Raw genomic sequence first — 16,071 nt, 5'->3', positions numbered from 1 at the left:
TGATACTAAATAAGCTTCATGCCCCTCAACATCTGAACTGCTCTAGATTGTTTCCTCTGGTTACCTTAAAACTAAGAAACTGTAAATATTTCGTTTGGTTTTGTAAATATTTCCTTTAGCTAATGATGGATTCTCCAGTTAGGAAGGTGAATTAATCCTGTCGTTAGTAGGATAAATTACTGAATGACCCCTGATACTGCTAAAGGAAAAGTCAGTGCCTAATATCTTGTTTACCAAAATAAAAATGTTTCAAGTAATTTAAATTAGGGGCTTTGCAAAAGTAATGAAAATATATATGTGATGGCTATAATTGAGAGAGATGGCTTGTCCCATGTGTTTTCTTGCTGAACAATGTAATGAGAATACTTAGAACTGGAATGTGTACATAGCATTTATTTGAGAAAAATCAATGTGCTGGTCAAAGGTTTTAGTAACTTTTTTGAAAATTTACTAGGAAGTAAGAAAGTGCTATCTCTTAAGTAGGAACTCCAAAGTTATTTCACTAACAGATTCTCATAGTAGAACCTTTTAATAGGTAATCCTTTAGTTGTTTGTGTATATTCTTTCTTATGCTGGGAAAGAATGTGTTCTATAGCTTGAATGAATACAATGTGCTTTTTTAAAGTAGATATTCTGTAATGTAGTGGTATTGTTCTGTGTGATGGTATGTTTTAATTATTTCACTTTAATATTTTATTCCGTAATGTTCTGAGCAATACTTTAAGCCAAAATAAGATTGTTTTAAATTAGGAATATACATTTTTTACCATCTTTTGTATTTACTTTTAGGTGAAAGATATTCTCTCAAAAGTCCAGAAAAATCATGTGGGAAAACCACTGCTGAAAATTGATTTAAAATCGGAACAGGCGGTAAATTCTCCTTTTTGTTATTAGTTTTTTGTAATTAAATTAGTGAATATGACTTAATTTTATAAATGAATATCTATTTTGCAATACGTAGCATGCATACATTATTTTGTAGAATTAAAATGGATTGATATTCTGGAGTATATGTCCTAACATTTCTTCGGTTAAATTATTAAGTAACTTTTAAAAATACCTGGCCCAGAATATTTATAGTGCTCAATGTTCTAGCACTATAGAACAAATGTGATTTGAAAAGAACAGAGGCACAAAGCCAGCAAGATGAGTTACTGGTATTTTCTTTACTTATTGGTCCAGACTGCTTAGCAGGTAAATGTTTTACTTTATCATGTTTCATGTTTGATTACAGATAATGTATACTCTACCAATAGGTAGAGTTTAATTTGTATGTGTAATGTCTTCTGGATATCATAAATGTGCTTTCAATTATGCTTTAGTATTTAAATCGTTTACCATAAAGTCTCATGGGAACAGAAAATGGTCAGTAAGTACAATATCTTTTGACTCAGTAGGAAGTACTTAGCACAGTTTTCAGATTTCTTTTCTTTGCAGAGTGAAAGAATCTAAAGTTAATAATTTTTGCTTTCACATTTTTTAGGAACAACTGGAAAGAATCAATGAAGCTCTCTGCTGTGAATATGAGTGCCGCCGGCGAATGTTAATGAAACGATTAGACGTGACAGTCCAGTCATTTGGATGGTCTGATAGAGCAAAGGTAAAGCTGTTTTCCCATATGTGTCCTGTAGGTGGTAGCCTATAACAGCTCTTCTGGCATGCTTGTCTGTTTATGTAACCATGCCACATTTGCACTTCATCAACCACATGCCCAGGCCAACTACTGGTCCTATAAGATGATCCTGGTCTTGTATAAATGCCTGTTGGATATAACTTAATTCTTCCCCACATTTGACATTTATTTTGATATTTCCCAGAATCTGTATAAAAGAAGGGGCATCATATGAGATAATGAGATAGATATAGTGAGCAACATAACAAGAAAGCAGGAGGGATAGGTACAGGTAATACTGATGCCAACAGGTCTTTAAAGTATCTTAAGGCTGAATGAATGTGGAATGTGTTTCAGTTGAAGAGGGGGTTGGGAGGTGAGGGCATTTCCAAATATGAATCTCTTCAGATAGCTTTCTAAAGAGCTGTCTCCCATCACTCCCATTTTATGCCTTTAATCTGTATCCATTGCCTTGTCTGGGATCACTCCTCACCCCTGCTTTCCCCACCCTGCATCTCCCCACCCTGCAAACTCTCCAGGCAGTAAGCTGAGATAGTTATATGGCTTCTCCTCATTCAGGGATCATTGTTCTATGTTCCTTGGTGTCCACTGTCTGACCATCATTGGTTCACATCACATGGATTCCCCAGTTTTTTAGTTATTTCAGGTGGGAGAGTAAATCTGGTGTCTGTTACTCTACTTGACTACATGTGGAATTTCAGGTATTATTTTTACATATTTTGGATTATGTCCTTCTTCCCCAGTTAGATCTTCTGCCCCATGTTAGATCAGTTGTGGTCACTTATGCCAGCAGTCCTCAACCTTTTTGGCCCCAGGGACTGGTTTCATGGAAGACAGTTTTTCCATAAAGGGTGGGGAGGCAGGGGGATGGTTTTGGCATGAAACTGTTCCACCTCAGATCATCTGGCATCAGCTTCTCCTAAAGATTGATCTGACAGGAGATGGAGCTCAGGCGGCAGTGTTCCTTTACCACTGCTCACTTCCTGCTGTGTGGCCCAGTTCCTAGTGGACCAGTAGTCTGCGGCCTGGGGGTTGAGGACTCTTTACTTATGTAGCTTTATTCAGCTGGTCCCTGGGGTGTACTGAAACATCCAAGATGGCTGTCTCACAAGGGTTTTTGGGGCTAACTCTCTGCTGTGTTACTTCTGTTACCTTCTTGTCTTTCACATGGTGTCTCTTTCCATGTGATATATTAGTTTCCTATGGCTGCCGTGAAAGTTTATCACAAATTTAGTAGCTTAAGTAATACAGTTTTATTCTCTTCAAATTTGGAGATTGGCAGTCCTAAAGTGAAGGTATTGGCAGGGTTGCATTCTTCCTGGATGCTTTAGGGCAGAATCTGTTTCCTTGCATTTCCTGGCTTCTAAATGCCACCTGCATAGTTTAGCTCTTGGCTTCATCTTCTCTTTTCAGAGCCAGTAGCCCAGTCGAATCTTCCAGCCTTTCTCACTGTCTCTCTCTGCTTCCATTGTTACATTGCCTTATCCTGTCCCTGGCACTCCTGTCTCTCTGTTATGAGGATCCTCATGATTATATTAGGCCCACAAAGATAATAAGAATAATCTCTCCATCTCAAGATGTTTAACTTAATCACACCTGCATCCACAAGGTAACATTCAAGAGTTCCAGGAATTGGGATGTAGACATCTTTGGAGGGCTAGTTGACCTACATAGAGGTTTCTCAATGAATTTTATTTTTTCTTGCATTGCATTTCTGCAATATGATAAAATGCTTTTTCAAAAAAACTATACTTTGAAAAATTAGGTCTTCTAATGAGTTCTTCATTTTCTGTATACTTTTTCTCTCAGAAACTTGTACCACTTATTGCAATTTGGGCTGTTTGTATGGCTATCCTTGGCCGCTTCACTACTTTCTAGGCCCACTCTTTAAAGTGTACAATTCAGTGGTTTCTTTGTCTCTTCACTGTGTTATATAACCCTATATGTAATTCCATAACATTTCCCAAAAGGACATACCTACCCCTCGGCAGTCATGCTCAATACTCCCTACCCCCATGCCTTAGCAACCATTACTATAATATACTCTATGTTTCTGTGGATTTGCCTATTCTGGACATTTCATATAAATGGAATCATACAATATGTGGCTTATGCATCTGGCTTCTTTCAGTTAGCATAATGTTTTCGGCGTTCATCCATGTTGCAGCATGTAGCAGTACTAAATTTCTTTTGGTATCCTTATGGCTGCATTATGTTTTATCATTTAGTGATTCAATAATTTAATTCTCTTATTTTATAGATTTTTTTCTGTATTAACAATACCAGGCATGTTTCTATGTATAATTTTTTATATAAATTTCAAAGTAAAATCTTATGGTGGATTCTTTAAAGGAAATTTACTGTGTTGAAGATTATGTCTCTTAGTGCTCTCACTTCCCATGGCCAAATGTTTTCCATTAAGTTGATAGGAATTTAAACTCCTACCAGCAAGGTAAATGAAATTTTGTCCCACCTTAGACTCTTTAATAGTTAGGGCATTATCCATTTTCTTGTTAACTTGATGCTTAAAAAGACTAACTTGTTTTGTCTGTTCTTACTATTGGCAAAGTTGTACTTTTTTCATAAGCTTATTAGTCATTTGAATTTCCTTTTTTTAAAAACCTTCTATTTATATATCTTGTCATTTTTTTTCCCTGTAGAGTTCTGTTTTCCTTTTGTTTGAGCTTTTTCTATATAAAGGAAGTTTGCTGGTTGACTTATTTGTTGAAAATATTCTCCCCAGTTGTCATTAGATTCTGTTTTATATCTTTTGAAGCATAGACATTTTAATTTTTATAATGTACTTGTTTTAAAATTAAACCTCAAACAGTAAACTCTTTATTCTCTTTGGAATTCCCTTTGTTATATGGTGTGCCATATTTTTGTTATTACAGATAGCCACTAGTTCATTTCAGTACCGTTTAAAGATAATCCTTTCCTTTTCTTGTTGATCTGTGATGTCTCCTTTATCATTGGTTGCTTTCATAGATTTTTGAGGCCCTGAATCTCAATATACTATTTCATCAGTCTTTTTTTTTCCCCAAGTTCTAGTTAGATAGAGGTAGAATAGCACACCGTTACCTATACTAGACCTGTGCTTGGGGATCACGTAATCCTTTGTTGGTAAGTAGGCAGAGTTAGGATTCTCTCTATATTTTGGAGAAACTAACTTAAGCTTTTTATGCCTCACTTTTTTTTCCCCATCTGCAAAAGGGATAATAAAACCACTCTAAAAGGATGTTTTGAGGATTAAATAAATAATGCCTTAATAAGTGAACAGCATCCTGGCATATTTAATAAATGCTTATTAAATGTTAACTGTTAAGATGATGATAATTTCATATTGCTATTTGGTAGGATTTTTTTTCAAAATGCTGTTACTTATTCTTACATATTGAGTTTCTGGATTTAAATTTAGATTTTTTTTTTTTTTTCTCTCAAAAACTATTTCTCTAGAATTGTAAGTAAATTTGGGGGAAAACTGACAGTAATACTTAGTGTCCCCATGCAGAAACTTGGTATTTCTGACCATTTAGACAAGGTTTCTTTTTGTTTTTTTGCAAGATTTACTAATGTTTCCCTTTTAAACATCCTGTGTATGGTTTTGGTAGAACCATTTTTTAGGTATTTTTTGTTAATATGAATAGAATTGTTTGTTGTTATTTTTTAGTAAGTTGCTGGTAGTTACATATTTTTAATATCTGTTCTATTTTATTTGTTCTAAATAATTCATAAATTATCAGATATTTGGGTGTTTTTTGCTCTTTTCTGTTTCCTTGGTTATATGTTATCTCTGTTTCTTTCCTAAGATTATGATTGTTTCTGCTCTTTCATTAAACTTTACTTTCGTTCCTTTTTTCTTTAACTTTGGTCATTTAGGTAAAAACAGATGATATAGCAAGAATTTATCAGCCTAAGCGTTATGCTCTGTCACCCAAGACAACAATTACAATGGCGCATCTACTTGCTGCTCGTGAAGATCTATCCAAGATCATTAGGACAAGTAGTGGTGCCAGCCGGGAGAAGACTGCATGTGCCATTAATAAGGTTGGTGTTTCTTTCAGCACAGTGGAGAGTGAATTGATAATATCCAATTTAATGCTTTTACAGATTTTAATCTATTTTTCATTCACGTCCTGGTAAATGCCTAGAAAAAAAGTTGCAGAGGGGGTTCAGTCTAGGCTTAGGTAGGTTATTTCTGTGTGTGTTTGTTCTCTTAAATTTGTGTATTCATAAATAAAAGTATTGCCTGAAGTAGAGGAATTAAGAATTGCTTTTGTTGAAGCTGTAGCAAGAATTATTTTCCTTCTTTCCAAAAAGTAACAGTTTTTGTCAGTAAGAATCTTTAGGAATTGTTTCAAGTACTGACAGATTCCTTAGATCCTTGGTGTAAAGGGAAGAGGAGTTTATGCTTTAGAGTCAAACCAATCTGGGTTCCCATCCTAGCTCTGTTATTTACTTACAGAAATGACCCTGGGCAAGTTACTAAACCTCTTTGAGCTTCTGTTTCCTGATTCAGAGTATACATCCACTTCTCTGACAGTAGTCTTAAGCTCAAGGAGTCTGAATTTTTGACAACAGCAGTAACAACAACAAACTAATTTAGAATGTTTATGTCAGGTTGACTGGTATGTCCTCTTCATTTAGGTAGAGCACTCCATGGGAAATGTTTTACAAAATAGCAAAAATTCAGAAATAAGGGATTTGGATGATTTTAAAGCATCGCTTCTCAGTCAGTGTAGCATGAGATAAGATACCTTTTCAGAGAGATGGTTGTTTTTAAAGTCACTTTACTAATTATTGCTAAGTTAGGCATCACTAGTGTTTGCCTCTTTGCACCACTGTGGCTCAACCCTGTCTTCTGAAATTGTTCTCTCTTTAAATCTATTACCTAATATCTTGCATTGGGTTATAATTTAGTCTTGCTGGATCAAGAGTTCTATTTATATAGTAACATTGGCCATTCTTCTGGGTTTATAATTTATGGTCCTATTATTTGAGGGTAGTCTTACGATCAGTTCTGGCATCTCCATATGTCCACCAACATATCATGTTTGGTAGAGAAACCAGTGAGAATAAGAACCAAGAAAAGCAGTTTTTTGGATTTGGTAATTAGGACATCATTGCCATCTTTGAAAGAATGTTGAATACTTAGAGCCTTGTCTCACATTGAGGATACTGTACTTTCTATCTTTCATTTGTACCATAAATTCCTAAACTTGGTTTTGACTAGAGGATCAATGGAAGTATAATTCATTGGTCATTTTGGTTGAGGCAGTTGCTGTTTTATTTTCTTTCCTGAAAGACACTCGCAGGAAGCTATTGACTTCCCCTTGTCTGTGGTGAGCAGATGATACATTTCTTATTGTTGTCTTTCCTCTGCTTGTGTCATATAAAGCTCCTACTTTCTACAGAAGGTTGGATACTTAAACTAAGTTTAACTTCCCTGGTTTATTTTTGAAAGGATTGTAAAGCTTATTAGTAAATGAATTACATCAACTCTGTTTTCCTTATAGTAATATGGTAGTAGTATCATCACTGCAAGTACGTGAGCTTAAGTGTCTTAAAAGAAGTAGTTCATTGAGAATCCTTCTCTCTCTTTGTAGTTACACCTGGAATTACAGTTTTTGTATCAGTCTTTGACATCATTAAGGCCACATGTTATCATATATACTTAATATGTTTTTGAAATGAAATGTGCTTAGGAATATAATCTTTTATTGGATAATCAATTACCAAATCAATGGCAATAGAAAGTCCAGTGTTGTTATTGTATAAATGGATATTAAGTTAATGAATATAAGGTATGTCGTTACATACATAAAAAATGTTTTCCTAAAAAAAATTTCTTAGTGAAGTGAGTACTACATTTGTTACAGAATTTGCTAAACAGATTTAAGTGATAAAAAATTAAGGCTTTAAGTTTCAGAAATACTCTCTCAGATTAGAAATAATATAACATTCTAAGGAATTTGTCATATATCACACATATTTCATATTTTTTCATATTTTTCTTCAGACTTGGTAAACAGGAAGTAACATTACTTTTTTAGTTGAAACACATTGTACATATGTATGAGGTACACAGTGATGTTTTGATACATACAATGTATAGTTATCAGGCAGGATAATTGGCATATCCCTCATCTCAAACATTTGTCATCTCTTTGTGTTGGGAATGTTCAATATCCTCCTTTTAGCTATTTGAAGCTAAATATTAACTACAGTCATCATACAATGGTATACAACACTAGCATTTATTCCTCCTATCTAGCCGTCGTTTTGTATCCTTTAACAAATTTCTCCTTATCCTTCCGCACTTAATATTTTTAATATTAATTTGCACTGTCATGTCTGATACTTTGATGTCCTTAAATATTGGCTTCTATTTACTAGAAAGGATAATATAACTTGAAACTTTGATGTAAACTTTAACTTTTAGAATACTAGAAACTAAAAGAAAATGTTTCTTCACACAGGTGCTGATGGGAAGAGTGCCTGACAGGGGAGGCCGGCCGAATGAAATTGAACCACCACCCCCAGAAATGCCCCCTTGGCAAAAGAGACAAGAAGGCGGCGGTGGGAGGGGTGGTTGGGGTGGTGGTGGTGGTGGTGGTGGTAGAGGTGGTGGTGGTGGGGGGGGAGGAAGAGGTGGCTGGGGAGGTGGAGGTGGGGGGGGGGGGGGGGGTAGTGGGGGAGGGGGGGGCTATGGTGGAAGAGGCTATGGAGATCCATATGGAGGTGGTGGTGGTGGCGGTGGTGGGGGTGGATATAGAAGATACTAAAAACTACAAAAACTAGATAGCAGTGCTTGCTTCTTTATAGATATGTTAGACATAGTGTTCTAAATAACATACTTGAATATCATCTTTGAGGTAAACACCATGTTAGACTTCCTGGTGATACCATTCTTGAATTGGTTAATATGTAAGAACAATGTTTTTTACTACCAGTTGATCTCTCAAATGAAGTGATGACTTTTTCCATATTCTGTGTACCCTTGAGCATGTTGTGTCTTTTTAAAAAACAAAAAAGAACAAAAATTATTTTTTAAACTGTAAATATTTATTACCATCAAACTTGGAAAATGGAAAGTATTTTATTGTCATGATTGAATTTAGATTGTTACCTGTATTTTGTTCAGGTTTGAGACTTAAATGAACCCACCTGTAATGGAAAGGAATATAGACCCTTGCCTCACCTGTATTGCTGTGCATGTGTTTTGTGGATTTTTTCGTTCGATTTTACAAAATAGGGAAAGGCACTTACAGTTGTGTTTAGTAGGCAGTTGTTGTGAATCATTTTTTTCTCTTAGGAGATTCCTCTCTAGCCATGTTTCTGTTAAAGTTTCATTAATTGAAGCCCAAGTTTACTTTTCACTATACATATTTATTGTCTAATTGGATTTGAAATCTTCATGATCTTGTTTGACTGACAAAGCATAGTTAAAGATTGAGGTCAGAAATACTTTAACAGAGCAAAGACACCTACCAACTTTACATGATGGTGTGAGAAATAGTCCTATAAACTGGTCTCTTCATGATTTATATTCTCACTTTAGACATCCAAATATTAAAAGGCAGGCTGACGTGTATCACACGGGATTAAGGCAGTAATTTCCAGCTTCAATAGATCAAGGGTAGGGCTAAGGCATCCGTTGGTAATTCTGATTCACAGCTAGATTTGGGAAACACAAAGTTAGGGAATGGCTATATGTGGTTTGCTAGTTGGAACAAAGTCTTAGTTATCAAGAGTTGTGAATTTGAATCGTGGCACTAGGTTAGGGTGCTGTGGGTTGAAATGACCTTAGTTCTCAAGGAGCGATTTGTCCTCATTTGTCAGATGAGGAATGAGACACTTACCATCATATCACGTTGTTTCATAAAGACCTAAGTACAAATGCAATTTGTTAAAAACTTACAGAGGGCCAATTTTGAATGCTTTAAGATGTAGGCCAAGTAATGCATTTTCCTTAGTGTAAAGAGTTAAAGAAAAAGAGCTGGTAACATAAATGTTTTCCATCTCAGTGTAAAATCTGTATCTCATTGTAGGCTTCTGGTCAATACCTCTGCATAACAACTTTCTGTGATCTAACCAACTCAGGTGATAGAAAGCTGAATTGTTACCAGTGGACAAGTGGTATTAGATGTTTAGCAGGTTTTTTGTTGTTGTTGTTGTTTTGGTTATCTCTGTGGTAAAATCTAAAATAATGTTAAAACCTTAAAAGTAAATATTGAATATTCTGTAATCTTAGACATGTATTTTTCAAGCTAACCCTTTGAAGAAATGTGTTCAAGGTAGGAAAATATAAAGTTTTTTAGTTATTTGTAAATTTATTTTTTGTGTGTTTATGTTTAATGAAAAGACTTAATTTCATTTGTGATAGCTAAAAGGTTTCCCATAATTAAGAAAATGCCTTTATCAATAGTTATGAACTCTGAAAAATAATTTTTAAAAACTATATAAGGAAAAAGCTATTTGAGTAAAATATTTCTAGTTATTTGTTTAAAAATCTGCATTTAAAACCTTTACATTTCTGCCTTTTTTTTTCCTAGCATTAGTTTCTGATAAAGGGGATTTACAATTACTTCAACTTTTTTGCCACTAAAGATTTGTGGTAACTATGACAGAAACAATAGTTTATCAGTTTCATAAGGTTTTCAATAAGATTTCTTTGTACCTTTATAGGAGTGCCTCTTGAGCTATTCACTACAGTCACTTATTTCTTATCAAAGTTTAGCACTTGCTCCTGGAAACATGTTGGAGCTGAAACCACTCATAGGTACACATTCCTATAAAGCTTAATTGAATGAAAAGCTGAATCACGTAGAATCTAATATTTTACTTTTTCCTGTAAAGTGGGATTTTCATATTTGTTCAGTAAAAATTTATTTTGTAGAACAGTTTGCTGAGCAGTATCTAGAATAGCAGGAAGGGGATTTGGGGCCTAATGTGAAAGGCCATAGTGTGAAAATGTTTTATAAATTGAGTGCAATACAACATGGAGTATGATGAATGGCACTCTTCTGATTCCTAAAATCTAACACTTTTTTGATATCTCCTTTTCATTCTTTTTTTGCCTGGTTCTCAGTTTCATTTTTTACTACATCATTGTCCTTCCCTTTTTTCTTCTTTGTCTAGCCTAGTACCTACTAGGATGTATAGACACGATCTTACTGGGAGTTTCTGGATTAAAGTTGTCACTGACCTTTCCTCTGGACCATATAAAGAGCATGTATTCTGTCTATACATAATCACCACACTATTACTCATAAGCACGCATCAAAAGGGAAACAAGGGTTTTCTTTGAACTAACTTACTTTTGTTTTGCAGATCAGGGAAACTTTCCCTCATTAAACAGAAAAGGGAAAACATTTTAAATAAAAAACATCTTATTACCTGTATTTGTGACAAAAGGAGGCACAACAACCTAAAAAAAAGTTTGTGACCAGAAAAATGTCCTGAGCAGTGATACTATCTATAGCTTGGAGGGAGCACAGGTTAGAGAAATTGGGGGATGAAAACTGGGGGAGGTGAGCAGGCAGTTTAATCTCTCCTTCAGGACCAGGTTGTCCATATGACTTCATTACTTTGTATGAAGTATTATGAACTGTCCAAATGATAAATACACTCACATCTAAATGTTCTAGAATGCATTCCACAGGGGAATCTGAGTGACTGAATTTTTTCCTCTCTCTTCATTGGTTTGGTTAAACAAAAATTTAGCTGGGGATTAAGGGAAAATTGTGGCTATCTCTGATCACTCTAAATAATCATGACCACAAATAAATTCCTCTTGGGGGTCTGTTACCTGGATTGAACTATCGTTTACCAATTTTATCCATAGCTTCAAAGTTTCTCTTCTTTACTTGCTAGTTTGCTTAGATGAACAGTGGAATTAAAAGCCACAGAGAATTGACAACCTCAATTCTGTCTCCTTTAATGTTAAGTATTTATAGACTTAATATTTAGTGACCACTGTAAGTTATGAATAAGATGGAAAGAGGTTAATATTCCTATACTGTTACTTCTTCGTGTTGTAAAAAGATTTAGAAAAATTTAAACTGAATAGCTGCTTTGCCTTTCCTTCCAGGAAAACTCAGTTTGATTAACAGAATAAGGGAATGGTCTTAGCTGTGGATTATAGTAAAAATTCACGTAAAGTGTTTACATAGTCACGAAATAGAAGAAGCACAAGACATTTATGTTGTAGGGATCCTAATGTCTTTTATCATATAAATATTACACAAAGAAAACTTACATTAGGTATCAAAAAAACTTTACAATATATGTACAATTGTTTTTTTCTTGCAGTTCTGTATTATACATTTTTAGACAGAAGTTCACAACTGGTCAGTAAAAGGTGAGTCAGCAAAGAAAATGAGGAGTGACCCTGCTGTTAGTAAAACAAGATTTGTCCTTGTTTTGGCAGATAAATACCTGGCCAAACTAAAGTCAGTGTGAGAAGCAAAAATTTCTACTAGGATTGAGAAACCAAAACCTTTTTTTCAGATTATTTCCGTAGATCCCACTAGCCCCATGTTGCTCAACACAAACATTGTTAACTTGTATACTATACTATACCTCTTTGGCCCTTGCTGGACTGTAAAGACCTGTGGTGAAACTGTTTCCTCTTGTCCATTTCAGTGGTAAATTCTGCAGTACTTGATACTGTTAGCCATTGCTAATTTGACTAAAGGGGCTGTAACCTTTTGAATCCCTATAGATTATAGGTTATTTATATAAAAACTCAGTGGGGATCTTTATTTTGGATGGAAAGTAGGAAGAATGAAAAAAAAAAATGTGTTCTGTGACTGTTTTAAAAAATTGAAGTATTCCATCTTTGGTCTGTATCAAAGGAAAATAGTGAAGAATATGAATTTTAGAGTTTGTCCTAACTCATGTTTGTCCTATAAAAAGCAAGTAACAAAGTGTTACTATAAGTTTACATGCCAGTTTGTGGGCCTAAGCAGGCCTGCTTTGGGTATTTCTGAATTTAGATTTAGAAAAGGGCAAATATGTGTGTAAAATGTTTCTTTATAATGGAATGAAACACTAACTACAACCTAGTTCTATGTCACTAAAACTCAGTGCAAGGAGGAACGCAAATGGGAACTGGTCTTTCATCAAAGAGAATTCTTAGATGATCTGAATCCTCCAGGTAAGCAATGCTGTATACATACTTTGTATTCCTATGAAGACGTGGTGTTCTTGGCTTTAGGTTTGGAACTTTTAATTGTTAACATTATATTCTTGGCAACTGGACAGCTTGTTTATGCATTTCAAGTCAGTCTGGTACCAGACTTTTCAGGCACGGAAACCAAGTACCCTGAAAAAGGAAAATGATTGTATGATTTTTTTTTTTTTAAGAGAACTAAAAAGAGGCTGACAAAGGAATTTGTGAATAGTTGCCTAAGCAACTAAATGAGCCCATTTATTATTAACCTTCATAATAGAAAACTCACAGGATTGTGATTTTACCAAACAATACAGTTTTACCTTGTGAGCAGTCTAATCTTGTGACAAACTGAACTTTATATTCGTGACTTTGTATAAATGACTAAAACTTGTTTAATTCACTTCCACATTATTTTATGGAGGAAACAAAATTCCAAGCCACATACATGCCTGATATTGTATATACATATTATATACATATGTACACACAGTCAGCTATTATTTAAGCCACTGATCCAATTAGCTTATTTCTAAAGAGTAGTAATAGTGAAGACAGTTCAGCACAAATTCAGTTCAAAAAGAGGACTTTCAAAATAGTTTACTTCAGAAGATGGAACATGAAGAGTTAGACTCTTCATAGACTTTTTTTATTTTAAAGCCATCAATTCCTAATTCTGTCCACTGTATAATATATAAGGACAAACATGTTTGCATTATGTTTATTTTAATTAACCAATAATATGAGATGGTAATAGCTATGTTTTCAGGTACCTAATTTGACTACTTATTTTATGACGACTGTAAGTTGTAAGGCTACAACTATGAGTTGACCTGCAGTTGGATAATGTCTTGTTTAATAGGCCTCTAAAATGTTTTGGCTATATTGGTAGAAATCCGCTCATAGGTAGATATGCTCATGTGTATGAGTGTAGTGAGGAAGGAGGGTACATAGGCTAATTGATTAGATCTGAGGTAGTGAAGAAGGGGCCGGGTTTACAAGGTATGCTGGGATATAGAGGAAATCTACTCTTGGGATATGGGTAGTTCTCTATTATAAGCAAGCTTTGGCTGGAACAAAATAAGTCTGTTGACAGAAAACAGAGGGTAGGAAGCAAATACATTTTCCAGAGATTTTAGTTTTAAGGAAGAACCAGCCAGGCAGGCCACTGAGATGCCCCCTCGTCAGGAAACGACAGTCATGTTTTAGATCACATACTTTTGATAAACGTCAGCAGTATGAATAGCAAAAGTTTTGTATTCTTTAGTTTTCCCCCTTTGAGTCAACTGACTGAAGGAGAAAACAATGCTGCACATTAGGATTCTTTTAGGTAAATAAACAGAGGCTTTTCCTTTTAAAGTACTGTTTTAAAGCTGGTCAGTCTGAAGTTCCTCAGGTCTGTGTGTTACAGTCACTTTTGGAAATGAGATCTCCACTATATACTCATCTACAGATTGTGCTCCTTGAGTTTCTGGGCTAAGAACAGTCACCCTGCTCCATTTGAGCTAAGACATGATTGCTTTTTTGAAGCTGGAGGGATTCTATTTTCTTCTGTGCATATTTCAGTTGGATCTTTAGGGCATCATTATCTGCTTTCAGATTATTTATTTCCTAAAGGGAAAGGAGAATGAGGTATGTTAATAAAGCAGCAATGAATAGCAAATCAATTACGAATGGAGAGTGCCACTTTTGATTGGCATCTCCTATTCACTGTGGCTGAGAATTAAAAACTATTTTCAAGATAGTTATTTTGCCCTGAATAGAAAATAGCAAGTTAAATATCAAACGAGCATTTGTAAGCAGCAGTTAGTCTTTGTTATCAAAGTTTGTGAGTGGTTAGTGGGCAGAATAACCCATTTTGGAGCAATCAGTGGATAATGACAAAACCTTTGGATGTTTTCTCTCAGGAGATCTCAACTTGGCATAAACAGAGTCTCTGGTCAGGTCTGAGCCATGAAAGCATAATGGAGAATTCTTTAATATGAGGTATCATAGCTAATTTAAGCTAAGAATTTTACCCCACCCCTAAACTGAGATTTAGTGATCTAATTTGTATTGCTATCGTCATACAGCCAACAGCTGATTTCCAGTCTTCCAATTTTGAGTCCAGTGTTCTTATATTCTTATCCTGTACTGATTACTCCAAGAGAATACTATATACAATGTCTGTTTAATTTGGGATACACTGGGTTGTTTCTCAAGCTGAATTATCTAGATAGCTGTATTAGCTGCCATACAATACTGAGCACTTGCTATGTGTCTGTGCTGTGTTATATGATAATGGAATGCCTTAACCTTCACAAACACCTTGAAAATAGGTGGTATACCTCACTCTTACAGAAGAAAATGTTGCCATATAGTATAAAACTGCAGAGTTGAACTCTGGTTTATCTAAACCTAAAAGATTTTATTTGCTTATTCTTTTGTCCTGTGTTGGTTCAGAGGTGCATTATACTTAAAATAATATGTAACATTAATACTTACTAATATATATTACGTATTATTGTAAATACTGATTTAATTTGACTAGTTGTTATGGATAAGACTGTTGAATTACACAGACTAGTCATTGTAAGGATTATATGTAATGGGAAAGTGGGACACATAATTTTCCTCTAAAATGCACACAGTGAATTGTGGCGCTTAGGTCTATATGACAAGCCTAAAAAGTTAAGAGAGGCAGTGGACAAAGAGAGTTTATTGACTCTGATATTGCTGAGTAGGAATTCTAATCTTTCTACAAGCCACCTCTCAAAGCATTGTTGCCAACCACATTGTTCCTTTTCATTGGCATGTAAAATGTCATTGAGGCAAACCTTACAGAACATGGAATCCCAGCCTTGTATTTCACAAGGACCAAATAGACCGTAGAGTTTAACAGCTGGTGTAAGAAACATTTGGGACTGAAAACACAAATCTTTGCCTCCAAGACCAAAGTTCTGTCTATTGAGTTCATTTTTTGAGGTTTCTTTCTTGGTTTTTAAAGGTTGCATTTAGCAGTTTCTATCCCTGAAGAGGAAGGGGTTTGTGTAACCTACGTTTTGCTACCTTCTGATTGACTTGGTTTTTGTAACACATCTTAACAATAACTCTGAGCAGGTAGAGTACCATTCATCCAGAAAATCTGTTCTTTTTCCATAAGTTTGTCCACAAGCACCAAATCAAGAGTTTCACATACATTATCTAATTTGTTTCTTCAAATGTTTCTTTAATCCAATTTCTGGGGTCTGACAGGGAAGGTACAGCATTGAGGACAATGCAG

The 16,071-nt window shown here is 35.0% G+C and overlaps 2 protein-coding genes across 4 annotated transcripts in view; one reads left to right on the top strand and one right to left on the bottom strand.

The window, feature by feature from the left end:
• FAM98B (family with sequence similarity 98 member B) overlaps positions 1 to 9,969 on the top strand; it is a 28,553-nt gene extending 18,584 nt beyond the window's left edge. Inside the window, exons 5-8 of the mRNA XM_032261203.1 lie at positions 790 to 870; positions 1,484 to 1,600; positions 5,513 to 5,680; positions 8,113 to 9,969. Coding sequence (XP_032117094.1) covers positions 790 to 870; positions 1,484 to 1,600; positions 5,513 to 5,680; positions 8,113 to 8,418 — 672 coding nt within the window. The 3' untranslated portion in view covers positions 8,419 to 9,969. The remainder of the gene's footprint in view (positions 1 to 789; positions 871 to 1,483; positions 1,601 to 5,512; positions 5,681 to 8,112) is intronic.
• Positions 9,970 to 11,838: 1,869 nt separating this feature from the next.
• Positions 11,839 to 16,071, bottom strand: part of RASGRP1 (RAS guanyl releasing protein 1) — a 76,160-nt gene continuing 71,927 nt past the window's right edge. For 2 of the 3 annotated variants that reach the window (XM_032261202.1, XM_032261200.1), the window contains one exon: positions 11,839 to 14,420. In XM_032261202.1, the coding sequence (XP_032117093.1) occupies positions 14,286 to 14,420 (135 nt within the window). In that variant the 3' untranslated portion in view covers positions 11,839 to 14,285. The remainder of the gene's footprint in view (positions 14,421 to 16,071) is intronic. The other variant, XM_032261201.1, reaches the window with a different exon arrangement.

Source organism: Sapajus apella, unplaced genomic scaffold (genome assembly GCF_009761245.1).
Source record: "Sapajus apella isolate SASKATOON/1434 unplaced genomic scaffold, GSC_monkey_1.0 scaffold122, whole genome shotgun sequence".
NCBI classification, from domain to species: Eukaryota; Metazoa; Chordata; class Mammalia; order Primates; family Cebidae; genus Sapajus; species Sapajus apella.
The sequence above is the reverse complement of the archived record's forward strand: the minus strand, read 5'-3'. Positions and strand labels throughout refer to the sequence as shown.